This window comes from Marmota monax, unplaced genomic scaffold (genome assembly GCF_021218885.2).
Source record: "Marmota monax isolate L192 unplaced genomic scaffold, Marmota_monax_Labrador192_F-V1.1 WCK01_AAM20220418_F8-fsc00047, whole genome shotgun sequence".
Lineage (NCBI taxonomy): Eukaryota > Metazoa > Chordata > Mammalia > Rodentia > Sciuridae > Marmota > Marmota monax.
The window spans coordinates 2848920-2876831 of NW_026692072.1; the positions used below are offsets into that span (position 1 = coordinate 2848920).

At 47.3% G+C, this 27912-nt stretch overlaps 1 protein-coding gene across 8 annotated transcripts in view; it reads left to right on the top strand.

Moving 5' to 3' along the window:
• Ldlrad3 (low density lipoprotein receptor class A domain containing 3) overlaps window positions 1-27912 on the top strand; it is a 225660-nt gene that overhangs the window by 81992 nt on the left and 115756 nt on the right. For all 8 annotated transcript variants that reach the window (XM_046456100.1, XM_058583343.1, XM_046456112.2 and 5 more), the window contains exon 3: window positions 24699-24824. In XM_046456100.1, the coding sequence (XP_046312056.1) occupies window positions 24699-24824 (126 nt within the window). The remainder of the gene's footprint in view (window positions 1-24698; window positions 24825-27912) is intronic.

Consider the following 27912-nt stretch of genomic DNA (forward strand, 5'->3'; position numbering starts at 1 on the left):
GGATAGAGGGCTGGATGAATGGATGGATGGGTGTGTGGGTCAGTGAATGGATTGATGGGGGCTAGAATGATGGATGAGTGGGTGGGTTGATGGATGGATGGGTGGGTGGTTTGATGGATGGGTGGGTGGATGGGCAGGTCAATAAATCTATAGGGCAATGAATAAAAACAGGAACTTTTCACTCTATAACCACATCCCCTCCCAGAAACCTTTCTCTTCTCGAGGCTGCATAGATGTCTCTTTTCCCTGCTCCTGCAGCACTGCCCTTCTCTGCCTTTGAGTTGTAAACAGGCAGCTGCCTTGAAGCCTACAGGTACCTTCCCTCAAGCGGCATCAGAAGCTGCAGGCCATCTTGTTCTTGGTTATCCCACACCGCTTGCAGTTCCTGGCACGCGGGGCGTGCCCCGTGCACATTGGTCGTGAAGGACCCAGTGAAGGAACAATGACTGCTTACACATCTGTGAGGGCCAACTGCTGCTTGCTTTTTTGAGTACCTCTCTCTGGCTGCTGCTGCCTCAGAGCTGATTCCTCTTACCAAGGAGCCAGAGGGTGGGATTGCTAGGCAGGAACAGAATTTCTCCCATCAGCAACACACACATTCATTCTCTCTCTCTTTCTCTCTCTCTCTCTCTCTCACCTCTCTCTCTGTCTGGGGACTTTTAAAGAGTCACCCAGCTTGACTTTAAACAGTCTGTCTCATATCCTCTTTTCCCACGTCCTTCAAAATGCAATTCCTGTTTATTAATTAATCATTCCTCTGAAAAGAAAGATTCTTCCAGATTCTCTCTTTTTCCCTCTGGGTCCCCACTGATGTGAGTTCTGGGAGAGCCCCAGCTCTCCTGTCTCCCTCAGCCTTTGCAAACATACCTATTATCATTGACTCCATCCTGATGTTTGTCTTGGACTTAAAGACAGAGGCAGGGGCTAATGAGGGGCTTTTGTGCTTAGGAACAGCAGGCACCAGGCAGCTTCAGGTGGCTTTTGCACTTAATTCCAGGTTTATAGGGCTCCTGGCTGTGTCTAGCACTACACCAGGGGAGTGGCAGACAGCGCGGTCGGCACAGAAGAGCCAGCCCTGCCCAGCTCTTCTGTGGCCAGCACAGCCTTGTACAGGGGAGAAGCCCGAACAATGAATGTGCTCGCCTGTGGTTTTCTTCGTGTATTTGGGTGTGAAGAACTAACTTGATGTTGGTGAGCACTCCGTCTTTTCTCAGTCTTAGTTTCCCCATCAGTAAAGTGACTTGATCATCTCCAAACACTTAAAAAACAGATGTTGTAATTATTTCATGGAATGTCCTCCTCCGTGTGAAAATACAGAATGGCTCTCAGGCATGTGGGCATACACCTGTAGCGATGAATTTAGGTAGGTTTAGAGTTAGGCAAAATGGTGAGAACCAAAGTGGGCATATAGTTTTGGGGGGGTCTGGGTTCAGACTGCTTGAGGATGAACATATTGAAGCTCTAAGAATCAGGCATTTTGACCAGGGTTCTGCATGGACAATGTCATTCAGTCCTCACCATGCTACAAAATTGGCCCGACTAGAATCCCCTTTATTAGGTGCAGAATTGAGGCTTAGAGTAGCTAGGTAACTGGCTGAGGCACTTGGGTGGCTAGAGGGAGCCTTGACCTGCCTGCTGTGCTGCCCCCTGCAGGCAAGTCCATGACATGGCAGGTCTGGACGGGGGAGGTTTTCAGGGTTCCTTTTGATCATGGGGAGTGCACGTTCAGTGTCCTAGGCAACATTTTCCTTTCTGCAAAAAGAAATTGCATTTTTAGTTCATTTTTTTCAGTTGTAGTTGGACACAATACCTTTATTTTGTTTATTTTTATGTGATGCTGAGGATTGAACCCAGTGCCTCACACGTGCGAGGCAAGTGCTCTACCGCTGAGCCACAACCCCAGCCCCAAGAGATTGTATTTTATGTGGCTGAAGTTATGCCTGACTTAGCTTCTCAGCCCTGGGGAACTGAAACATTAGAACCTTGATGGGAGTTTCTTTCTGGACTCCTTTGCTGTATTCTGTAACATCAACAACATGCGCATCCCAGGACACTCTGCACCAAAAATGTGTGGCAGATGCCCAATACCTTGCCCCCTGCCATAAGACCCTTCCTGCATTGTGGTCCAGAGCTTCACACACCTTCGGTAGAATGCAGATGCCAACTCAGTCCATACAGGTAAGGCTGATTGAATGTCTCACTGACCCCCAGGTGGCCGCCAGTGCTGCTGGCCTGAGGGCTGGACTTCTAGCCTTGAAGGTCTAGAGTCCATAGGGGACTGAGCTGTCTGTATCATAATGACCTCGAGCCCGTAGTAAGCAGTTTTCCAGAACTTTTCCAGGAGATTCCCAGTCATTAGGCTACTGATGGGCTCCAGGAAGCTGCAGGTGTTCAAAGCACCTCACTATGAGGAACGCTGCCCTGCTCAGTGGCTTCTGAGATTGTCAAAATTTTGTGGATTTAGGCCAGTTTGGGATTGAGGGTGGGGCTCAGGGCTCCCTCGTGCCCAGTTTTCCTGGATGGAAGTGATGCACTCTCAGGTTTGGGGATTTCTGCTGCAACTGCCTCTTCGTCCCGTTATCTACAGGCTCTTATCTGATCCCAGACTGTCCCTCAAATGAGAATCCTCCCAGTTCTCGCCCTGTCTCCCTTGCTGTAGCCTGGATGTATCTCCTTGGCCCTCTGGAGCCTGACTCTTGCATCCACCAAAGTTGGGAGTTTGATCTGGAGATCTCCAGGAATTTCCTAATTGTCAGATCCAGCGGGTATTGAATCACCTTTTCTTGATGTTTGAGCTCCATGGAACACCGTTGGCCACACTCCTTTTCCTGCCTTTGTGCTCTGGGATTCCACCCCACCTCCTGGCTGCCCTTCTGCCCTCTTTGTCCTCTTTCCTCTGTCACCATTGTCCTGGCTCACTCCCTGGGCACTCTGCTCTAACCATCCCTCCTGCCCTTCTTCCTGAGCCACACGATTGCCAGGCTTCAGATGTGTTTGTTCTTGAGATATACTCTCTGCCTGGGCTGCTCTGCCTCTTGCCAGGATGGATCTTCTTGTCTTTATTTGTTTATTTATGGGGAGGGGGTTCCAGGGATTGAACTCAGGGGCACTTGACCACTGAGCCACATCCCAGCCCTATTTTGCATTTTATTTACAGACAGGGTCTCACTGAGTAGCTTAATGCCTTATTTTTGCTGAGGCTAGCTTTGAACTTGCCATCCTCCTGCCTCAGCCTCCTGAGCCCCTGGGATTATAGGCATGTACCACCGTGCCCAGTTATTCTTGTCTTTTAGATCTTCTGAAACTACTTTGGCCTCAGATGCTTCTTTTCTTATCACTCAGATTAGCCGTGCAGTTTCGATCCTATCTCCCTCCAGCACCACGTACCTCTTACACCTGCCAAATTAATTTTTCTTGGCTTGTGTTTTCTCTTGCTCCCTCTGCTAGAGCTCCATGAAAAAACAGACTCGTGTGCTCTGTGCAAGGCTCTGTCCACCTGTGCTTGGACCAATGTCTAGCAAATGGTCAGATATCCGTAGACAGTGGTGGAAGCAGGTCTAATGTTAATAGCTTACACTTACGTGTTGGAGTCTAAGCACGGCTCTGAATGCTTTATTTACATTTAATCTCCACAGAAGCTTTGTGACATGGGTACCTTGATCATCTCCATTTGCAGGCGAGAAATCCGAGGTGCCAGAAGTTACATAACTTTTGAAGATCATGTGGCTACATAGTGGCAGAGCTGAGATTTGAACGTGAGCAGTCTGACTCCAGAGTTGATTCTCTCTCTCTTTTTAAAAACACCTTTATTTAATTTATTTATTTTTATGTGGTGCTGAGCATCAGACCCAATGCCTCACACGTGCTAGGCAAGCGCTCTACCGCTGAGCCACAACCCCAGCTCCAGAGTTGATTCTCTTACTCACTGTACCCCACTATTTATGGAGGAAATGAACATGGAATATGAATGAAGAATTCACATCCATCCTTTCTGAGTACATGCATGACCCATCCCATGATGGGATTGGAATTTAGTATGACCTGAGTTCAGGTTCTTAACTGACTCACATTTTATGATTTTTCATACTTGTATCTTGGGGTTATGGCGAGGGAGTACCAGAAATCTCTAGTCTCGTAAAAAGTTAGGATTTAATGTTCTGTATACCTTTCTCTCACCTCATGACTGGTCACATTTTCTTTGATGCTTTGGCTTCTAGGAAACTCACACTAAATTTTGAGCCTTTGTCCAGGTGTGGTGGTATATGCCTGTAATCCTGGTGCCTTGGGAGGCTGAGGTAGGAGGATCACAGGTTCAAGACAAGCCTGGGAAAGGTCTTAGCAAGACCTTGCCTCAAAAAAAAAAAAAAAGGGCTGTGGATGTAGCTCAGGGGTAGAACACCCCTAGATTCAATCTGGAAAAAAGAGAGAGGAACTGGGGACTGATGCTAGTAATCCTATAATAGTTAATGGGATGCATTTTGCTTATAGCCACCTTTTCTCCTACTTCCCCCTATAATGTCCTTTTCCCCTTGCGTTTTTGATTTCTTCATTTTGGCCGATTTCTTTTCTTAAAATTATGAAAACAAATTACGACTGTATGACAGATAACTATATATACGAGGTACCTTCCTGGAACAGGTGTCTCTCAGATCCTCAGTGTCTTCTGTACAGTGTGGGAAACCTTCTTGCCCTGGAGTGTTCGCCGAGTGTCAGGAGGCAGGGTCCACAAAAGCCCCAGCACATAGTGAAACTTCAGGAAAGGTCTGTCTTTCCTTCTCCCTCATTTTCGGTGAGGATGAGGGACTCTTGTTCTAGCACCCCAGGGCGGGTGTGGGGAGGTGGTTTGATATGTCCCCTGTGCACTGCTAACTAGTGAGCTCCATTACAAAGGCCCACCGCAAATGACTGGCTGTCATCTTGTCTTGTTTTTGGTGGCAATTTCGACTACGGCAAATTGACTTTTGAGCAGCAGAATAATATTAGGTTTAGTAAGTCTAAGAGACTCTACCCACTGAGCGGGGGATTTGTACATAGAGCCCAGCCTGACAGATAGAAAGGGTTGCTGGAAAGAAAATGAATCAGACCCACAGAGGCTTTCACTACTATGGCAACTGGGTATTCGGCCAGTCCCTCTTTAGCTCAGTTGTAATGGTGTAGTGACCAACGTCAACTGTTGTGTTGCTTATTAGCTCATGAAATGCCCTCGTTTACATACTAACTGTTACTAGATAGAATGATCCTATTTTAAGGTGATCTAGTCACCCATTTCCTGGTACTAAGCCCCATTGGTAGCTTAAAAAAAAAAAAAGAAAAAATAGAATACCATAGTTATATTAGGGGGCATGGTGGCACACACCTATAATCCTAGCTGCTCCAGAGGCTGAGGTAGGAGTTCAAAGCCAGCCTCAGCAACTTAGTAAGGCACTTAGCAACTCAGTGTGAGATCCTGTCTCTAAATAAAATGCAAAAAAGGGCTGGGGATATGGCTCAGTGGTTGAGCACCCCTGGGTTCACTCCTCAGTACCAAAAAAAAAAAAAAAAGTTATAATAGTAAAAGTTCTTAGCCCTTGCTGATGCCCTGGATCTTCTCATCCAGTCTTCACAGTCACTTTGTAAAGTCCTGTTCATCATTCCCCTTGCGTTTTTGATTTCTTCATTTTAGCCGATTTCTTTTCCTAAAATTATGAAAACAAATTACGACTGTATGACAAATAACTATATATACTAGGTGCCTTCCTGGAACATGTGGAAATAAAATCAGGAGGAAATAAAATCCTTGGCAACTTTCTCAAGGACGTGGCTATGGCATGAGTAGATCCAGGATTTGGACCTAAGTCTGTCTGACTCCTGACACTTCATTTCTTTTCTATGGGAGCTTTAGAGTTATATACAGTAGTTGGGTTCATCCCGACACACTCATGCACACATGGAAATAGATTTCAATTCATGATCCCTGCTTTCCCTCCCCCTTCCCCTCCCCCCTCCCATCCTCCCTCCCCCATTCTCCCTCCTCCATTCTACTAGATTTCCTTTCACTTGTCCATTAATTTATATTTGGTTCTTTATGTTATACCCTCCTTCCCTCCTCCTCTCCTTTGTTTTACTTTAGCTTCCACATACGAGTTCCACCTTTGAGTTTCTGAGTTTGGTTTATGTCACTTAGCGTGCTATTCTCTATTTCCATCCATTTACTGGCAAATGCCACAATTTCATTTTTTTGTTTTATTTTTAAGTATACTTTTAGTTGTAGAAGGACACAGTACCTTTATTTTACCTTTTTATTTATTTTTATGTGGTGCTGAGGATGGAACCCAGGGCCTCATATGTAAGAGGCAGGTGCTTCACTACTGAGCCACAACCTCAGCCCCTCATTCTTTTCTATGGTTGCGTAGAACTCCATTGTATCTGTATACCACAGCATCTTTTTTTAATATTTATTTTTTAGCTTTAGGTGGACACAATATCTTTATTTTATTTTTATGTGATGCTGAGGATTGAACCCAGTGCCTCACGCATGCCAGGCGAGCGCTCTACTACTTGAGCCATATCCCCAGCCCCTACCACAGCATCTTAACCCATTCATTTATTGACAGACATCTGGGTTGATTTCATAATTTAGCTATTGCTAAATTAACCATTAATAAATAAATATATATAATTTTTAACCAGAAAAGGCAAAAAAGATAGCCAAGAATATTGACCTTTCCTTAGTACAGGTTCTTTAGTCTCCAAACATATTGACAGAGGTGTCTGTTTTGTGGGGGCTTCCTGTGCATTGTTGGCTGTTTAGCAGCATCCCTGGTTTGGCTACTGGACAGTCACCCACCCCTGGACGGTCACCCACCCCTGCCCAAGCACTGCCACGTGTTGCCAGGAAGCAAGCCAGAAGAGCTGGGGAGGAGTTGCGTGGATTTAGCAACTTGCTGCTCTTTAATTTCTGATGTCCCCAAACTTCTCAGATCTCAGAAGTTCCCACAAAACTTTGTTTCTTTATTTGGTTCCATCAGAGAGCTGTGCATTTATTGCCCCTCTCTACTTTGAGAACATTTTCATCTCTCCAACAAGAAACCCTACACCCATCAGCAGTCACTACCTATTCCTCCCTCCCCTGGGCCCTGGGGACTGCCAACCTAGTCCTGTCTCTATGGATTGGCCTTTTCTGGACCCTTAGTAGAAGTGAATTTCTACTTTGTAGCCCTTTGCATATAGCTTCTTTCCCTTGGCTTGATGTTTGCAAGGTTCAGCCACGTGGTATCCCTCATCAATAGTTCATTCCTTTTTGTTACAAAGCAGGATTCCATTGTGTGCAATGCAGGGGCCCCCGTTCATTTCTTTTTGCATAGGACTTTCCAGTTTTCCCGTTGTTCCAGACATCTGTTGAAAAGACTGGCCTTTCTTCCAGGGAATTTTCGTGGCATTCTTGTAAAAAATCAATTAACTGTAAAGGACTTAATGTTATTCTGTTTGATCCATATGTATATTCTTACACCAGAGCCACACTGTCTTGATTACTAGCTCTGTGCAGTACAGTTTGAGAGTGAGATGTGATAGTCATTCCACCCGGGTTCTTTTTAAATATGCTTTGGGCTATTCTAAGTCTCTTGCATTCCCATATTTTAGGATCAGCTTCTTGGTTTCTGCAAATAAGCCAGCTGAGAGCTTGGTAAGGATCTCGCTGAGTCTGTAGACAAGTTTGGACAGTATTGCTGTCTTAGATACGTTAGATGAAAAAAAAAAAAAGTTAGATGCTCCAATCCATGAACATGGGATGTCTTTCTGTTTACTCAAGTCTTTAATTTCTTTCAATGATGCTTTGCCGTTTTCAATGGATAAATCTTGCATTTCTTTTGTTAAATGTATTCTTAAGTATTTTATTATTTTTGTGTCAAAGGTAATGGAATTGTTTTCTTAAATTTATTTTTTGATCAATTGCTAGTATAGAGAAAAACAACTGCTTTAGGTATATTCCTCCTGTGTCCTTTAACTTGGCTGAACTTATTTGTTAGTTCTAGTAGTTTTGTGGGTTGGAGATCTTTCTTCTTTTTTCATGTGGGCACTGCAGCTATAAATTTTCCTCTCATCCCTGCTTTATGTGTACCCCATTAAGTTTTGGTATGTTATGATTTTCTTTCATTCATTTCAAAGTATCTTCTAATTTTGTTTGTGCTTTCTTCTTTTTCAAATTATTTATTGATTTATGGAGGATTGAAACCAGGGGTGCTAAACCACTAAGCCATATCCCCAGTCCTTTGTATTTTTTTTTCTTTTTTTGAAACAGTGTCTCATTAAGTTGCTTAGGGCCTCACTGAGTTGCTGAGGCTGGCTTTGAACTTGGGATCCTCCTGCCTCAGCCTCCTGAGCTGCTGGGATTACAGGTGTGCACCACTGCGCCCAGCTGTGCTTTCTCCTTTGACTGTGAATTAATTTAAGAGTATGTTATTTAATATCCACATATTTGTGAGTCACAGATTTCCTTTGGTTCCTGGTTTCTAGTTTCATTCCATTATGCTTGGAAAACACACATGAAATGATTTCTTTCCTTTTAAATTTATGGAGATTTGTTTCATGGCCTGAGAGTGTTTTGTGTACAACTGAGAAGAGAGCATGTCTGGTTCCTGCTGGGTGGAGTGTTGTGGAGACTCTGCCAGGCCTCGTTTATTCACTGCTCTGGTCACATCTTCTTCCTTGTTAATCTTCAGCCTAGTTATTTTATCCGTTTCTGAAAGTATCAAAGTCTCCGACTATTGTTTGTTTATCTGTTTCTACCTTTAATTCAGACGGCTTCTGCTTCCAGGCCATGACTTTAGGTGCACTTGGTGATGTCTTCTGGCTGGATTAGCCATTGTCTCACAAGAGTCCTACTTTCTCTAGGAGATTGTCTTCTGTTTTGTCTGGTGTTAGTCTGGCCACTTCAGATCTATTGATTTCAGTTTTTTTTTTTTTTAAAGTCTTCCAGGATTTGTACAGCCAGGAATGAGAGTCACTTCTCTTTTAGGATGAGCTAGAAGCTGAGGATTGCTGCTTTGTCTTTAAAGTTAGCCCCACAGCTACCACGAGATGACGGCTGTGGGATTATCCGATTCCCGTGACTGGTATTGAAAGCATCATAGAAAATTCCTGATGCCTTGGTGAAAACCTTTCCTGGACAAGATTTGTGATGGGCTAAAGTTGTTTCCTAAGGGATCTTTTCCAGTTACATCATGACAGAGAATATACAAGCCCCAGAGCAGCTGTAGGGGCCCTGCCTCTTTGCTGTGCTCTGGGGACACTTACCCCATGTCTTGTGAGTGGAGTCCCTGCTTCTGTGGGGTCACAAGTGACTTCATCCTCACGTCATGGGCCTTTAGACAACTCTGAGCTCCAGGGTTTTGCCACTGATGTGGAGTGTGTGTGTGTGTGTGTGTGTGTGTGTCTGTCTGTCTGTCTGTCTGGGGGAGCTGGAAAACCAGACCCCAGCAACTCCAGAGAGCCCTCAGAATCCAGCTTCCTCTTCACAAATCTGAAGGCAAAGAATATGCACAGAAATTAGAATGTTTTCAGAAGAAAAACCTCAAAGATTGCCAGAGGCCAGGGGAACAGGAGAGGGTAGAAGCTCAGAAAAAAATAAAACCCTTTGGTAAAGATGACCCTCATTGCCCAGCGAGGTGGAAAATCGTTTGAATTGATTCAAATGTAAAAACTATCTCTGACTCTCCCTTACCACACTCCACTTACCCCATTTCCCTCCTTCCTTCCTTTCCCCTCCTTCTCTCCCCCCCCACTCCTTTCTTCTTCTTTTCTTTCTCTGTGGTTCTGGGAATTGAACCGGGGTCTCACGTGCTAAGCCAGCAGCTCTGCCACGGAGCCCCCCACCCCTGTTCTCCTTTTCATTCTCCCACACTTCTGAGGAGCTATCCCTTGGATATCGCCTTTCATGGAGTCAGAAGCTGTCTCTGTATGAAGTTCTCTTTTCAAGGTGGGAACGATGACTTTTGTTCTATTCCCATCTCTACTCCCACATCTGCTCTTAATCCCAGGGATTCAGATCCTCTGTCTGTAAGTTTTTCTACCAAGTGGTGAAAAGCCTCGGGAGGGTGAGTTAGCAGACCCACATTTATTTATGATCTTTTAGATCTTTTTCATCCCCTCAAGACCTGTCTGTAGATGTACCAGTTGGGAATGACTTAGACTCTGTGTATGGAGTTTCTGGAATTTTCATCCCAATATGTGAGCACACAACCCCCCCCCCCCCACACACACACACATATGCATGTGCATTCTAGAGAGCCAAAACAAATAACCTGCAAAAACCCTCTAGGTTGTGATTTCCACATCCCAAACTTGCCTGGATGTTTTCCCTGGTCATTCTTAATATCATTTTAAAAGACACTGGCAGTCACTTTACATTCTAATGTGGTCTTTAGTACCTTTTCCTCTAAAAGTCCAAAGAATATTGTAGACGCATCTCTCTTCCGTTCCCTAAGGGCTTCGTGGAAGGTATAGAAGATATTTCTTTGACTTACATGGCCTTATAATATCCCATGGGTCTATAAACATTCTCTTCATAAAAAGCAGACTTGACACATCACTTTTTTTTTTTTTTAATAAAAGTGTCTGCTGGCTCCCAGGATGAGTGCCGACTCCTATCTGCCTATCTCCCAGACTCACCTCCTGCCACATACTCCATGTTCCAGGTGCCCCAGCTTCTCGCTGACCTTTCCGTGAGACGTGACCTGACTCACCTCTGAGCCTTTGTTCTTGCCACTCCTCCTGCATGGAGTGCCCTTCTCTCTCCTACTTCACCAGTGTGCTCCTGTGACATTTCATGCCCAGCTGAAGTAGCCACGCTTTAGGAAGTACTCTCGGGCTTCCCCAGGTTGGAGGAGTCTCATGATTTTTTGAATCCTTTTGCACTTAAACTGTTTCCCATTCATTGATTGAGCATTCACTGCTGGGTGGAAACTGAAAATGATAATAATAAGTGATGTCAATAACAATGGTGGATACCGTATGATATTATATGTAGCACTATGTATGAAATACTGTCTTTTATCATATATTTTCTAGTGGAATATCAAATAATGATAGCTAATGTGGGATATAGATAACAGTAGCTAATACAGTACTAGCCACCAGAGAAAGTTCTAAGCAGTGATTACATTATCTCTTTTAACCCCACAACTCACTGAGGTAGGCAGTGCCGTTTCCTGGGTATTTCCGTGTCCTGGTGAGGAAATCAAGACACAAAGAGGCCAAATAACTAACCAGGAATCATACCACCAGTAAGTGGTAGAGCCGGATTTGAACCCGGGTAGGCTGACCCCCATCCCTGCATTCCTAAGTGCTGTAATTAACTGTTGAAAGGCCACTGCTTGTTCAGTTCATAGAGCATTTATCACATCTCATTTTTTTTGCAGTTTTCTGTTTATTATCCTTCTTGGCTTCTTGGCCAGGTATTCCTTAGCTGGGGACGCATGGCTGGCTCAGGTCATATGGGTGACATACAGAGACTTAGAGTCAATGCTGCTTCAGTGAATAACTGAACAAGCAAGGCCTTGGACCGTCCAGAGATTACGGTGTTTCCTCCTGGTTCTTCTCAGGGGCAGCGGTCTGTGTGAAGAAGAGCAACCTGTAGAGCCCTGAGGCATGCCGGGAGTGGAGGTGTGAGTGAACCCCAGCTGGATAGGCTGCCTTCTGTAGGCACAAGATCTCACTTTATTTCTTGAGCTCTTGAGGTCTGTGTTATCTTTGTCCCCTTTTTTCAGGTCCAAGGTCTCAGCTGTTATTATGTGGCAGACCTGGGAGAGGACACAAATGCAGACCTTAGATACCTTCTGATACCTCAGCCCCAGGTTATAGAACTTCTGTTTTAGGCATAAAGCAGATGTGTGGGAAGAATTTTCTATGACCAAATCATCTGGGAAAGCTGTTTCACCCGCGTGCCTTCTTTCCACATGTATTTTCCTGTTAGTTTGTGTTTGTGTCTCTTTCGCTCCTGTGTGGTAGCTGTTCGTCGCTGTGACCAAGATACCTGACCACAACCCCCTAGAGGAAGAAGGACTTATTTTGGCTCACAGTTTCAGAGGTCTCAATCCAGGGTAGCCAGCTCCGTGGCAGAATCAGCATGGCAGAAGGGCTCAGTGGAGGAAAGCTGTTCAGCTCACGGCAGCCAGAAATAGGCTGAGGGGAGAGAGAACATGAGACAGAGGAGGACCAAACCTTGTGGGATGAACCCTCAGTGACAAACTTCCTCCAAGTAGGTCCCACCTCCCACTAGTCCACTTGATGGACTAATTCTCTGATGAGGTCAGAGACCCCCAGGATGCAATCATTGCCCAAAAGCCCCTCCTCTCAACCCTGCTGCCTTGGGGACCACGCTTCCAACACAGGAGCTTTTGGGGGGCCATTCCAGATCTAAACCATGACACCCCTCCAGCATGATGTCTGAAATGGCTGATGTGTTATTTTAGGGAGAAATAAAACATCTCGTCCAATCAATAACACTTAGGCACGGTGATGCACGCCTGTAGTCCCAGCAGCTCGGGAGGCTGAGGCAGGAGGATAGCGAGTTCAAAGCCAGCCTCAGGCGCTAAGCAACTCAGTGAGACCCTGTCTCTGAATAAAATACAAAATAGGGCTGGGGGTGTGGCTCAGTGGTTGTGCCCCAGAGTTCAATCCCCGGGAGGCTCCCAACCTCCCAAAAAAAGATAACACTTGGTTCTACTCCAATCTGAGGGCTTTTTGCTCAATGAATTTTCACAGGCTTAAGTTCTCGGAGTCTGTTTGACATTCTGGGCTGTTTGTCATCTGCTCTGGGATCACAGTGAAAGAACATCTCCTCCTTTCTCCTGACTTCTTACAGAACCCAGGCAGATTGCTTTTTGAAAGTCTGTTATTTTTGTAAGTCTCTCTTTGCTTTCTTGCTCCCAACCATGAAGTCATTTTTGACTTTTAAAAGGAACCACAGTTTGACTTTTTAGAAAATAAGCTGGGAGAATGAATGCGTTAGCAATTTCAGTTACATTGCTCTTTGCAAAAATTTTAGCCGGTGACGGCTACATGTGGGTATTCACTTTGAGAGGTGTGCACATTGGTTTATATTATGTAAATTACATAATTTATTTTTTCTAATTTAAACTTTTGTATGTCATCGTTCTACCAATTTTAGAGTGAATTGAATTGCAACTGACTCATAACACTTTTCTTATGAGAAATAGGGTTTTCAATTTTTAAATTAAAGGTGCTGAACACTTTTACTGACATGAGAAAACACATTTCCACTGATCTCTTTTCTGTTCTTTCATTTCTATGTTGTTCTTACCTCTGGGCCTTTGCACATGCCGTTCTTGCTTCTTGGAACATTCTTCATTCTACAATTCTATGAATGCTAAACTTTCAAACGTGGCCTAGGTGTCTCTTGGGTATCCTCATTTCTACAGGTATGACATTGAGTCTGTGAATTAGTGTTAAGTGAAATGAACTAACGGAATGAGTAAGGTCTCAGATAGTAAATATTATTAGTTTCTATCTTGATTAAGTATCTCATCAGAGGCAGACTTTCCACGGAGAACCCTTCCTGACAATAGCCTTCACCTGGTTGAGATTAGGCGTCTCATAGCTCCCTCTGCAGGTCACTCCTTGCATTGCATGCGGAGGCTCATCTGTCCTGGGCTGTCAGAGAGCCTGTCTTGCCCACAGCTGACTCCGTGCCTGGCCCACAGAAGGATGCTCAGGAACATTTTGCTATTGGACAGAAAGGGAAAGCTCCTCTACCCCCGCTATAACCTATTTGTTTCATGCACAGGTAAAGTATAAAGCCTTACAAAATTGATTTGAGTTTTAAAATGCAAAAAGGGCTTTTTTGCTAGGGCACGACCATTTCTGTGTGAATATACAGCTTTGTATGTAAAGCATTTTGTGCCTTGTGCGTAAATGTGGAAGAAGAAAAAACTTGTTGAAATGGAGGAAGACCAGGAAGAGGCCTGTACTTGCCAGTGGCTGTTCTTCCTCTGATTACTCCTCAGTCGGGGATGTCATTGTTAGACTTGACTTAAAGGAGTGACGTCAGAATTGTCCCCATAGCCATGATTCTTGTAGTGGCTGCTGATTGGTATAGTAACAGTACTAGAAAGAAAGGAATAATGAGGTCATTCTCTGAGGATGTAAGACTTAAGCAGAATCTCTGAGTAGAAGTGTATTAGTCTGTTTTGTGTTGCTATAATAAAATTTTCAAGGGCAGATAACTTTACAAAGAAAAGAAGTTTATTTTGGAGGTGCAAGGTCCAGGGGCTGCATCTGGTGATAACCTTTTGGCTGGCAGAGTCCTGAGGGGATCGATCTAGGGCATTGCATGGCAAGAGATGGGGAGCCCACTAGTTCATGTCTCTTCTGGTTTCTGTCCCTCTCCTTTATAAAGCCTCCAGGGTTCAATCATGGTCCCCACTCTATTTATTTAATCCTTATCCCCTCCCAAAGGCTTTACCTTTAAATATCACAGTTTCTACCTTAGGAAGGGGATTAAATTTCAACACACATTCTGGGGGGACACACTCAAGTCATATGCAGACTTTAGCAAGGATGTTCATATGTCAGTGTTCATGGGAATCCTTGGTTGTGCTTAATAAAAATGCAGATTCCCCTTGGGAGGGGCCTAGGAACCTGAAATTTCAGAAGCATCTGTCGTGATTGGGTTGCAGTGGGTCACTAAGTTGCTCTTTGCAAAACTGCCTTGGAGGACGTGGAATTCTAGAGAAACCCTGGCGAGGAAGGCAGTCCTGGGAGCGAGACCCTGTCCTTTGTCAGCACCCTGAGACAAGAGGGTGCGTGCAGCCCAGGAAGTGAAGTGAAGGACCAGCTCCCAGGCACAGAGTCACTCTGCATTAGCCTGTGATTAGTGCAACCCAGGCAAACCAATTCCAGCAGAGATTGATGCCTTGCACCCGGGCCAAATTTAGAAAGATAAAAAGAAGAGTCATGGTTTCCTTGACCAGACACTAATGTCCCCTACTCTGCAGAGTAATGAAATACACAGATGTTAAAATGAAAGGAGACAGAGATGGATGGAGGATAATAGAGCGTGGCAGCAGTGAAGGACCGACTTCCCCCAGATGCAGAGGAGCTGTGGGTTGTTCGCAGCCTTTGCCTTTCTAGGAATATCCTTGCTAATAGGAGACATTCAGCATGACCTTGGGTGGGAAGGCTTTTCTCTTAGCCATCTGTGGCCCAAAGACTACCAGTTCCCCAGGGAGAGGTGGTGCATGATCAAAAGTATACCAAAACGTGGACTATGCATGTCCCTTGACCTAGCAGTTAGACCTCCTGGAGATATTGTGTCAGTGGGAAAAAACCGTGTAAGCGGCTGGACGCACGTTGCTTATCGAAAACACCCCAACTGTCCATCAGTATGACTCATGAATACAGAGAGGCAGTAAAGTTACCCTTCACCATTGAAAGTGGCCATGTGGACCAGGAGTTATTGACGTGAAGAGATGTCATAATATGTCAAAGTGGCCGGAGCACGTTTCAGAATACCACGTGTTTTACGGTGGCATTTAAGTCCAGCTGCATACTCAGATTTTTGCTCATGCATTCGTCAGTAATTATTGACTAGCCTGCATGCGGGCACCTTAGTGGGTGTTGGAGGTACCGCAGTGAGCGAGGCAGTGGCCTTTGCTGGCCTGCGCCTTAGTGCTCGGAGCCAGCGGCACTGCCCGGAGCTGGCCAGGAGTGCAGAACCCCAGGCTCCACCCCGCACCTGCTGCATTCGTGAGGGTCTGGGTGACCCCGGCGTGTGCTGCAGTTTGGAGACCACGCTCAAGACCATGTTTACCAGGCTGTCCAGGGTGTGCTGATCGGGTGGGGACGGTTTGGGATGGTGTTTACCTTCCCTTTCGTATGTCTCACAGTAGCGGCCTTGTGTCTGTGAAAGCCAGGGTGGTGACTTTGCAGAAGTGGAAGGCCCCTGCGTCCAGTTCTTTGGGCGCCTCAGCCACACACTGTCAGGATCCTGGAGCTGGAGTTGGCGGGAGCAGTGGGTGAGGAGCCGTGGCTCATTGCACCAACCACAGGGGTCTGGAGGGGGAGAACCAGCGGCCAGCAGCTCTGGCTGGAGCCCGAGCCACAGTCTGAGCAGTGCAACACCTGAGCAGCTGAGCTCCTGGTGGTCCCACACTGCGGCCTCTGTCCAGCCCTTGGTGTGACTGCCACCTGGGGAGAGGCTGGGGAAGGAGCCCTCGACAGCAGGGCCCGGTGGTAGTATGTCATCCTCCAGGATGGGTGGGCAGCCCTGAGCCCTTCCTGGGTAGGTTGAGAGCCACAGGCAAGAGGTCTGGGAAGTCCTGGCCATATGGGAGAAGGGCTTTTGGTCTCAGGGCCCCCTTTCTCTGGGTCTCTCCTGAATCAGACCAGGGATGGCCCTGTGGCACCTGCGTCAAGCAGAGTGAGTCTGAGAGAGGCCAGACTCGGAGCAGGACTGGACTCTGCCAGTCTGACCCTCAAGAGCTCTGAGACTGTGGCAAGTCAGTCGCCTCCTTGGGCCTCAGTGTTCCTGTGTGTGAGAATCAGTGACCGGATGAGCCTGTGCCGAGTACCTGTGGGCTTTGGTTGTTATGCACATGAAGATCTGATCTGTGTCCCAAGGTGTCACAACTTGGTGATGCTGGGCCATCTCCTCCTGCCCTTCAGTTCTCTCCTGGTCCCCACACTACATATCTCTGGCCAAGACTGTGGCTTTTGGAGTGAAAGCTGACTTCTAATTAGGCTGATAGTGAGTGGAAGTCATCGTGCATTTGTGTATGTCCTCGGTGGTAAAATAAAAGTTTGACCCAGTTCCTGAGGCTGGCCTTGAACTTGCGCTCCTCTTGGATCCTCGTGTCACAGCCTGGGTCGCTGGTATTGCAGGCAGGCGCCACTGCCCCTGGCTTATCGTCTGGGTCTTTAAATCCAGAATGGTGACAAGCAGACTTTAGGGAGGGGAAGGACTCAGATCAGGAAAATAAAGCCAACACTGGGCAGAGCCCCGGGGTCTTGCTAGTGAACGCAGCTTAGCACGGCTTGTGGCGGGGATGGGGGTGTCCAGCACTCAGTGGAACAGGTGCTCTGTCCCCCTTGCCGTGACGATTTTAAAGACTGACAAGCCTGGGTCCACTCTATGCCAGGGGCTGCTGCAATGGGAGATTGGGAGATTGGGGCAGCAGGAGAGGCCTGACTAGGCCTTGCTTGGAACCCCTCAGGGCCCTGTGGGCTGTGGTGTGGGGGAGCGGCCCCTAGCCATGTCAACAGGCTCTCCCCGGCTTCTCTCTGTGCCCCTGCCAGACGCTCTCTGGGTGCCTGTGACCCGCCCAGCGGTAGTCCTTGCAGGCCTGTGATGTTGCAAATGGATATCACCAGGACGGCTCCCTCTGACAAGCAGCAGCTCAGCATCCCACCAGGCAGGATGTCTCAGTAGTCACTCCTGAAAAGGGCGCAGGGCGGGGCCGAGGAGCTGGCTAATAGCGGTGGTAGCGAATTCACTTTTGATCATTCACATCTGCACCACTTCTTTGTCTCAGGCAGCCTCGTTCCTTGGAGCTGGACGGGGCAGTAGGGAGATCTACCGGGGAGTCAAGCAACTGAGTCAAGGGAAATCTTCACTTGTAGACCTCAGTTTTCCTGTCTGTACAGTGGGTCTTACGGGGAGTGAATGAGGTAGGGTCTGTAGAACAGCTCAGTGCTTACTCAGCCCATGCAGGTGTGTAGCAAGCGGTTGCTGGTACTGTCCAGTCCCACTGTCTCCTCTCACAGGTCATCTGGCACATATTTTTTAGGCACCAGTCGTGGGCCCTGTTCCATACAGCTCCTTCAAAAGGCTGGATCAAAGTACTCAAGCAGATGTGTGTCCTGGGAGTGGGTGGCAGGGACGTCAGGTGGCACCGTGGGAAGGCAGTGGTGTCACGTCAGGTCAGGGTGTGTCCTCGGGTGGACGAGCAGAGCAGGGTAGGGTTGGAGTGATGGAGGGCGCAGGGCAGGACCTCAGGAAGATGGAGGGGGCCATGCTGAGCCCTGAGAAGGCGTCCCGGCAGAGGGACACCGCACTGTGCAGAGGCCCTGAGTTGGGACCTGCCTGGTGTAGGAGCCCAAAGGCCCTGGGGTGGTGGCAGCGTGGGAAGCCAGAGAGCTGGGGGACACTGCAGTGGAAACTGCAGGCTTTATTCTAAGGCAACGGCAAGCCAGTGACATTTTCCATGGAAAGGTGACAGGCTGAAGTTTATGAGGATACCCTGCCAGCTTGGAGGTCAAGCCCCGAGGTGGCGTTTCTTCTCTGATCCCTTGAAAGGTGACCAGAGCAGGGCCGGCTGGCCCAGGAACAGTGGGCGGAGGCCTCGGGCCGGCTGGGAGGACGTGGTGGATGCAGGGCTGGCTGAGGCGCAGACGCGGCCCTGGGAAATGGTCGCCTCTGCTTCTCTGCCCTGTCACCTGGCCCTGCAGGTTCCAGACGCATCTGTGCAGAGAAGGAGCACAACGTCCCTCCCAGGGCCCATGGCGGAGTGGTTTTGGCCGTCATTAGGACCTGAATTTTGGTAACTGACGGGCGACTCCCAGAGCCAGACCAGCTGGGCCCCGCAGCGAGGTTGTCTAGGTTCCCTGTTGGGCTCTGAGAATTTGGGAACTGAGAATGTCCATGTGACCAGCCCCCAGGCAACCCCTGGACACCGGCTCAGTGACGTGCTCCCTGGGTGACAGCCTTTCACGAGTGTTGTCACTCCTTGTTGCTCTGCAATGGCCGGGAGGGGACTTGGGGGCTTCCATCTGGCTTGCTCTGGGCTTCACCTCTGTCCCTTTCCTCTTGGCCAGTTTTGGTTTGTGTCCTTTTGACGCTGAGTCCTGATTCCCCCCAGTGAATCACTGAACCTGGGGGTGGGCTTTGGGCCCCACCATTGTTATAATCACTTATAACAGTGAGCGTGTGATTCTGAAATATTTTTTAAAAATTTTATTTGTAGTTGGACACAACACCTTTATTTTGTTTATTTATTTTTATGTTGTGCTGAGGATCGAACCCAGCGTCACACGGGTGCAAGGCAAGCTCTCTACCGCTGAGCCACAACCCCAGCCCAGATTCTGAAATATTTTGTGAGCAAATGGGTTTTTGTTTTAAAGTCTGGCCTGTGGTAGGATATTTAATGAAACACTTCCCTAACACATTATGTATTTTGGGGGAAAATGTTCATACCCTGTATCCCCCTTTCTAGTAATGTGGCTTAAGAATATTATTTGTAATTCAGGCCAATTTTTTATATGTAAAGATGTTCTTTACTGAATAATTTATAATGCTGAAAATTTGCTTATAACTAAGTATATTTGTCTGCTTTTTTGTTCCTATAATAAAATATCTGAGGTAGGTAATTTATAAAGAAAAGAGGTTTATTTAGCTCACAGTTTTGGAGGTTCAAGAGTTTGGCATTGACATCTGCTCAGCTCTTGTGAGGGGTCCTTTGGCTGGGTCACATGGAAGATGACATCATGGCAGGAGTGTGTGGAGGAAGGGAGCCATACATAACATGGCAAAATAGGAAGGCAGAGAGTGAATCAGGGGTCAGACTTGCTCTTTTGTAACAATCCACTCTCACAAGCACTTAATTCCCCCCATGAGACCAGCATTTACTTGTTCTGATAACAGTGGCTTCCGTGATCTAATGACCTTGCACTAGGTACCACCTCTTAATACCACCATCCTGGGAACCAAGCTTCCAACACAGGAACCTTAGGAGAATGAACCACATCCAGACCCTAGCACCCCAAGTGCCCAGCATGGAGGAAATGATAGAACAATCTTGTTGATCAATACTATGAAATATTTTTGTGGCCACAATAAACTTTGGAAAATATTTAGTGTTGTAGCTCTAAAGCAAGTTAATCTACAAAATCACAGGAGGGTTTTCTCCAGAGACTTGCACTGGATGAAAAAAATAACAAGCCATTTCCAAAAGGTTATATGACGAACAATTCCACTTACATGACATTCTTGAAATGACAAAAGTGTAGAAACATAGAAGAGACCTGTGATTGCCAGGGGTTAACGGAGAAGTGGGAGAGGGAGAGTGTTGGTCCTGGCTGTCCGAGGGTCACTGAGGGCTCTTGGTGGGGATGGAGATGCTCTGTATCTTGGCCACAGCAATGGCAGCATCTTGGTCGTGACGTCCTCCTATAGTTTTACGAGAAGTTACTATTGGGGAAAAGTAGGAAAAGGGTACATGGGATCTTTTTTAGCACTTTATGTAAATCACAAAGTTTCTCAAAATAAAATGTGCAATAAAAAAAATCCTGGGACATTAAAAAAAAATTGTATGTATAAAGGCGTCAGCTGCGTTAGAAGAATGCAAATTTGGGGTGCCTCAGAGTGGAGGATTATAGGTAATGTTCTTTCCTGCTCTATATTTTTATGTACTCCACAGGGAGCCTGATCATAGGTTTTTATTTCGAAATAATGTTAGACCTACAGAAAAGGGGCAGAAGTAGTCCTGGGAGTTCTCAGACTCCTTGTCCATTGTCCACTAATATGATTGACATCTGAGAGAGCCCTAGAGCAAGGATCGAAACGAGAATTGGCACTGGTGGAGTTCCATCGCCGTCCTTCCCAGTCCTGGGGGCCTCTCCAGTGTTTGCAAATGCCTCTTCTTGGCCTTTGTGACCTTGGAGGTTACTGGTCAGTTAGCCTGTGGAAGGCCTTCCCTTCGGGCTTGTCGGATGTCCTCTCATGGTTACCTTGAATCGTGTATTTTTGGCAAGTAGAGCACAGAGGGCGATGTGGTGTCCTCTGTTCCCCATTCGAGGGCGACTGTATTGCTGATGTCCAGTGATTCTCATTTTGACCACGATGGCATGGTAAGGTGGCACCTGCCAAGTTTCTCAGTCACTATTTTTCCCCCTTTGTGATTAATTAGCATACTGGGGAGATCCTTGAGGTTTTGCAGATACCCTGTCTCTCCTCAAGCTTTCCTCCTCTGACTTTAGCAACCACATTGGTACCTCTTGCCTCTATAAGTTATTACTGCCCTGTTTGCATAAGAGGGACTTTCTGTTTCCTGCACCCCTTTTACATTCATTAATGAGAATTTCTTCTATCCCTCCCCAACCATATACTGGTGCCTTCAACCAACTTTGGTATCAGGAGGGCCTCAGGGATGTTCATCTCATCCTCTGGTTTGCAATTCAATACCTTTTGGTTGCTCAGATTGTTCCAGCTTGGGCTATTGGGAGTTCAGGTTAATTCCTCGGCCCTTCGACTTGCCCCCAGGGCACTTTGAACCCTTCTTTATATTCTAGCAATATAAGATGCTGGAGGTTCATCTTGAAGGTCCCCTCTGAAACCAGCCACTTCTCCTAAGATCTGGGCTTCCTGGGCTGGTTGAATGGTACTTAGAAACCATGGTCTGAGAGCTGGATGTGCTTGTTGCTGTTGGGACATCTTTGTTTCTAGTCCTTGTCAATAAAAGAGCTAAGGAACACACACACCCACACACACACCCCTCTTCTGCACACACAAATCAATATTTATTTTATTAGCTATTTTTCTCTCTCTCCATCTAGTAGATACGTCTATCTGCCTGATTTTTAAAACATTCCTTTTGGGGCTGGGGATGTGGCTCAAGCTGTAGCGTGCTCTCCTGGCATGCGTGCGGCCCGGGTTCGATCCTCAGCACCACATACAAACAAAGATGTTGTGTCCGCCGAAAACTAAGAAATAAATATTAAAAAAATTCTCTCTCTCTCTCTCTCTCTCTCTCTCTCTCTCATCTCATCTCTCTCTCTTAAAACAAACAAACAACCCCCCCCCCAAAAAAAAAAAAAAACCCATTCCTTTAATTCCAGGCCAAAGCCCCAGGGTTCCTCAGGGGCCGTCTCCCTCTGACAGCTCTTACTGTTGAGGCAAGGTCGACTGCCTTGTCCAGCCCTTGCCTATGCAAGTGGTGGTTTCAGGATTGCAATTCCCTGCCCCTGTGCGAGATAAATATAACCGCAGTACAGTATTTACATGGAGTCCTTTTTCCCCTTTAACCTTAGAGAATCCAGTCAGAATAATGTTGTACACAGTTGCTTAAGGCTAGCTTTTTAAACCTCTCACTTCAGTGGGGTGTTATTCATGTGGAAGAAGGAGGTTGTGTTCACTTGTTACTGCTTAAATTCCGTTTTGAGTTCTCCAACATGTGATTGATCTTAACTCTTAATTTTTTTTGGATCCTATTATCGTGGCTCTAAGATAGACACTTCCCTGGGTTTATCTATGCAAATATAAACTGAGACAGATGTGTATACAGAGAGACGGAATGTGAACTGAGAGAGGTAGGTGGGTAGATAGGTAGATGGACTGACTCTATCTGTACACATAGATATGCTCACAGAAGTATGCACCTTTCTTATCCTTATTACTGGATTCTGTTCCTTTCCTACCCATCTGCAGTTGTTCAATTTCTGGTTGATCCTTCCTGTATTTCTTTTGTACAGATGAGCCAACACATGGTTGTGATTTTTATTCTTTCTTTTCCTCACCCCCTTCTCTTCCTATATGAACGACAAAATACTCTAGGTCTTCTTTGGCACTTTTTTAAAAAAGATTTTTTAATAGTTGAAGACGGACAGCGTGCCTTTATTTTATTTTTTTATGTGGTGCTGAGGATCCAGCCCAGTGCCTCACCCATGCTAGGCAAGTGCTCTGCCACTGAGCTACAGCCCCGGCCCTTCTTTTGCACTTCCCCCCCCCCCCCCACTTAACAGTATATCGTGGGAGTCATTTCCTATCCGTTCACAGAGCCCTTCCATAATGAGCTTTTTAAACTCTGGTAATTGGGGGAAAAAAAAGTTCTAGTAGCTGAAGGGTCAGTTTTAAAATTCTAGTGATGATGATAAATGGCAGAATCTTTCCACTAATTGAGCATCTGCTGTATGCCATGCTCTGTACTAAGTGCTTAATGTAGGTCATCTCATGGACTACTTACCAGAGCCCTGGGAAAAAGATGGCACTTGAAATTCATGGATGAAGAAACAGGTTCAACAATATTTAGAAACTTGCTCAAGGACTTAGACCCAGAGCTGGAATCGGAAGGCAGGGCTCTCCTGGGTTTTTTGAGAAGGGTTCCCCAGCACCATTATGGTTGTTCCAGTTGGAAACAAGGCCACGTGGGTTTTTAAAACCTGGACACGTCCCAGGCTTTTACACCCTGTTGACTGTGAATCAGCTGCTGCCAAAGTGGGCATGTTACAAAGGGCAGGAACACGGAGGTGATTTAGGGCCTGTTTGTTCCAAAGAAATGGCCCTTCCTTCTGGGAGGACTTGTGGGTCCCGCTTCTAAGACAGGAAGCGAGAGGGCTACTCAGTGGAGCCTGCTACCTGGACGTGGCCACAGATCCTATTGTAACACCTCCCAATCACCAACCAATGCAGTGAGCACCATTAACAAGAAAGTGCATTACCCCACAGAGCCCTTTGGTTTAGCAGGACACTCCATCAAGCCTGAGTATCAACCGTTTCTGTCCAGACTGTTGATATGGCAGGAAGGCAAGATGAATTTCTTCTTTTGTGGAAAATTACAAACCTTGGGCAGAGAAGCCGTGCCATTGAGTTGATTGGGATTGTGGCTTCTTGGAGTCAGGGGTGCCCAGGGCCTCACACCAGCTCTGTGTGACATTGGGCAAGTCACTTTATCCTCAGAATGCATCTATGAAAGGGGATGAGCACTTGACATCCGTGTTGGGGGTCCCCAAGGCCATCCGAGATTCACCAGTTTTTCTAGGATTCACTTAACCCCGCGTATAGTCATGTACCTTGACCCTGATCTATTTCAGGGAAAGGATACAAAGCAGAATCCACAGAGGTAACCGGGGTGCAGTGAAGTCCAGAGCGGAGCAGGCCCTGGTCCCTTCCACAGGATGCCTCTGATTCCCTTGCAGTGGGTCGTAACATGTGTGAAGTGTTGTCTACTGGGCAGGCGCATTAGCGAGTCAGTGCCCAGAGTGTTTATCCTGGACGGCTGCAGGAGCCCCTTTGGCCTCACATGTCCCCAGATTCCAGACTCTCAAAAGGAAAGCAGGTGTTCAGCGCAAACTGTTCCATTGGCATAAACAGTGTAGGCACAGGGAGCTGCTCTCTTCAGTTACGGTGGAGGGACCCCTCCCCAAATCCAGGTTCCCAGGCTCCAGCCAAGCAGGAGCACCCTGGCCTGCAGCCTCTGTAAGGAGGGCCGTGTCCGGGCGTGAGCTCTTCTGCAGGCCTTCCCTTTGGGTGGCCGCTCAGGGGATTAGAGGAGATAATCCGGGCAGAGCGCTTGGCGTAGGGCCTGGTACAGTGAGCGCTTGCTAAATGTCAACCGTGATTACTTGACACCCGGGAAGGAATTTCAATGGATTCTTCAGCATCTTGAGATGCAAGCTCCATCCATCGCCCACCGGCTCACCGTCCACCTAGTCCTTCCTCTGTTTGGCACCTGGGGTTGGGTGCCTGGGGGGTGCAGAGGTTGTGTGGGGCAGGATCAGCCCCTCCCTTCCTCGGGGATGCTGTATGTGGGGGTCCGGGCTCGCTGGGCATCCCAGGTGGGGGTGGGGGTGAGCCTCCCTCGGGGACCCCCAGGTAAACCTGCAAGGGCTCATTGCACTTTCAGAGGGGACAGGAGGAAGACGCGGTGGCCTGAGACCTTACCGTCCTGATTGACGTCTCGCTGTTTCTCCGTCTTTTTTCCTCTCTGCAGCAAAAGCTAAGTCCAAGTGCGGCCCCACGTTCTTTCCCTGCGCCAGCGGCGTCCACTGCATCATCGGCCGCTTCCGGTGCAACGGGTTTGAGGACTGTCCTGACGGCAGTGACGAGGAGAACTGCAGTAAGTGCCGAGGACTGGGACCCTGCCATCCCTGACCTTTCCAGCCAGCCAGGTTGTCCCTTCTGGCCACGCCATCTCTGCGCTCCCCACCCCACAGCTGGCTCTCCTGCTCCTACCCACAGCCTGTCTTTGCCACTTCTTCCTTGTGTTTATCTGTGAATGCTCAGCTGCAACTTCCCGGGGGCCGTACAGGGTGGGGTGCACTGTGCCTGAGCAGTTCTGACACTAGCCCTGCAAACGCAGGTGTCTTGTCCCCAGAGAACAGACGAGGAGCCTTGAGTGAGGAGAGCCCAGACCGCTCACCAGTAGCAGAGCCATTTCCAGGTTCACCCAAACCCTCACCTGATGGACTCTGACTCAGTACCCCGTGATCATGTTCTTCCTTGCTTTCCTTCCTACTTTGAACTCTCTTAAAAATGCTTATTATACAGACCATAAGAATATGTTGTTGAAAAAATTACGAGTAGGATAACGTTGTTGACTGTGTCTGCCCTGGTTCCTTTTACCTGTTGTGTAATAGTCCATGATATCAGTATATGGACAGACAGATGTGTACACACACACACACACACACACACACACACACACACACTGTCACCTCTGCTCTGTCCCTCCTTGCCTCGGGGCAGTCTTGCTGCTGGGCTTGATTTCTGTTTGGCCTGGGTACATGCAGGCATTCCTGTTTCCACAGTGACCTTACACTGCAGCCTCTGTGACCTTCAGGTGTCTCTGTCCCACCTTGAATGTTGTACTAGCTCTCCCGGCAAGTGCTTCGTCTCTGCTGCTGCTGGTCACCCTGATCACTGTTTCTTTTTCCTTCCCCCCTGCCTGTTCCACTACTTGACCCTCTGTGCCTGTTGTGGGAACTGAGCAGATCCACACATTTCTTTTCTGTGCTCATGTTTTTAAGCAGTTTGAGGTTTTAGCCAAACTAAGAGGAAGGTAACAGGGTCCCCTATGCCCCGCCTCCCCCTGGGAGCCTGCCAGGGTCAGTACCCCCACCAGAGTGCATTTGTTACACTTGATGACCCTGCAGCCACACGTTGTCACCTCAGTCCATAGGACATGTTAGGGTTCCCTCCCGATGTCGTCCACGCTGTGGGTTTGCGCAGACGTGCAGTGACACGTATCCACCCCTCTCACCTCCTGCAGAATCATGCAGTGGCCTAGCAACCCTCGTCCACTGCCCACTACTCCTCCCTGTCCACCACCCGCCCACCACTCTCATAACTTTATAAGATTCTTTTCTTCTGATTATTGTAAAGAACTTAGGAAATAAATTATAACGAAGAAACCAAACTGCCCACGGCCCGTAAGTCAAAGTGAAATGCTGTTAATGTGTGAGCAACTTGGTGCCAGTCTATCTTCCCTCTTTCCACACATGTACAAGTATGTGTGTCTGCACACATACACACGCATGTGCACACACTCACTTAGTACACACACACACACACACACACACACTCCTGTAATGTACTCAGTTGTGATGTGCTCTTCGTTGTGACCGTTTTCTCGTGTTATTCATTTCTTTCTAAAACATAAGTTTAAGATCTCGATGACTCAGAGATCATGTGGATGCACTGATCTTCTCTGGCCTCTGGTTCTATTTTAAGTCCCTGGAGCCCAGGGCATCTGTCTGCTGTGCTATTTGGGCAGCTTCAGGGAGCTGTCAGTCATGGGGTCCCCTCCTCGTAGGAACACAGGACGTTTGCCCCACGTGCCTTCTCCTGGCGCTCATGTCATCTCTGGCTCTCAGCTGGCAGAGGCCTGGCACAGCCGGGGGACTGCTGTGTGGGTGGTAGGGTGACTGACACCCGCCTCGGCAGGGAGCACGCAGGTCACTCACGGCAGCTGGAGGTGGGTGTGGGTAGAATCTGCTCGCAGGTGGTTTCCTGGTCTCTCGACCCAGGTGCTGAGCGCCTGCGTCCCAGGGTGGTTGTTGGTTGTGAGAATTAGACGACGTAGTATCCGAGAAGGGTTTTATCTTGTGGCTGGCCCGGAGTCATTGATATAAAAAATAGTGGTCTAAAACAAAAGTGTGAGTGGCTAAAGGCAAAACCATATTATTAGGATTTTGCCTTTGGCTTGGGATCTCCAAGGACATACTTCTTTTATATTTTATTTAGTCCTTTAGGAAATGAAGACAGCTTGGCTTCAGCTTCCTACTGTCACGGGATCTTATCATCTAAGGTGGAAGTGCCACACACACACACACACACACACACACACACACACACGAGATTAATCCAGGGGCAATACAAAGCAAGTGCTGCACATCCTAATGTGAATATTCAAAAGTGATTGTGTCGTCCCGTGCTCCTTGCCATAATTCAGGGCACTGTAAGATTCCCATGTTTGGATATTGCCCTTCAGTTGACCAAGGGAGACCATTATACCCATTATACCCATTCCAGATCACGAAAGTAGGGATTAAGCCAGTGTTACCCTCCCTTATACCTGTCATTTAAAATTCGTGGTTCTAACTCACTCTTTTGAAGACTGGAAAATAAAAGGAAAGAGTCAAACACTTACCTTTCCTTTCCTGTATGAATTGCACCTTCGAGTAACCAGAGAGCAGACTTAAGATTAAGTACATCTTTTTAATGTAAGAATACTAGCTAATAGAGGACCGGTAGAGTGAGGGTATGTATTTCTGTTTCGTAACCCCTAATGAAGCCTGGATCCAGTTAATGGTCATCAGTGGCTGCGGAGACCCTTGGGTGGAAAATTGATGTGGGGCTTTATGTGATGGATCAGGCTGAAAACCCCTGAAGCCACCTGTCTGTCTTTTCAGATAGCTGTGAACTGATGTTGCACCACTTCAATGGAATGTGGAGACTTGACTGTGGGCTCATTAGGTTACGGGTGTCACATTGCCCATCTCCATTCATTCAAGAGAGCCACAAGGTGGGGTTTTAATTTTTCACTGTAAAGTTTCCAGTGTATGTTCAGGGCTTCTTGAGAAGAGAATATCGTATTTACCCAGTCGGTTCCCACTCCGGTTCCTTCCCTCCCTCCTGATGTTCCACGTCCCCTTCTGGGATCCTTCCCTCTCTGTCTGAAGAACTTCCTTTAGCTGTTCTTTTAA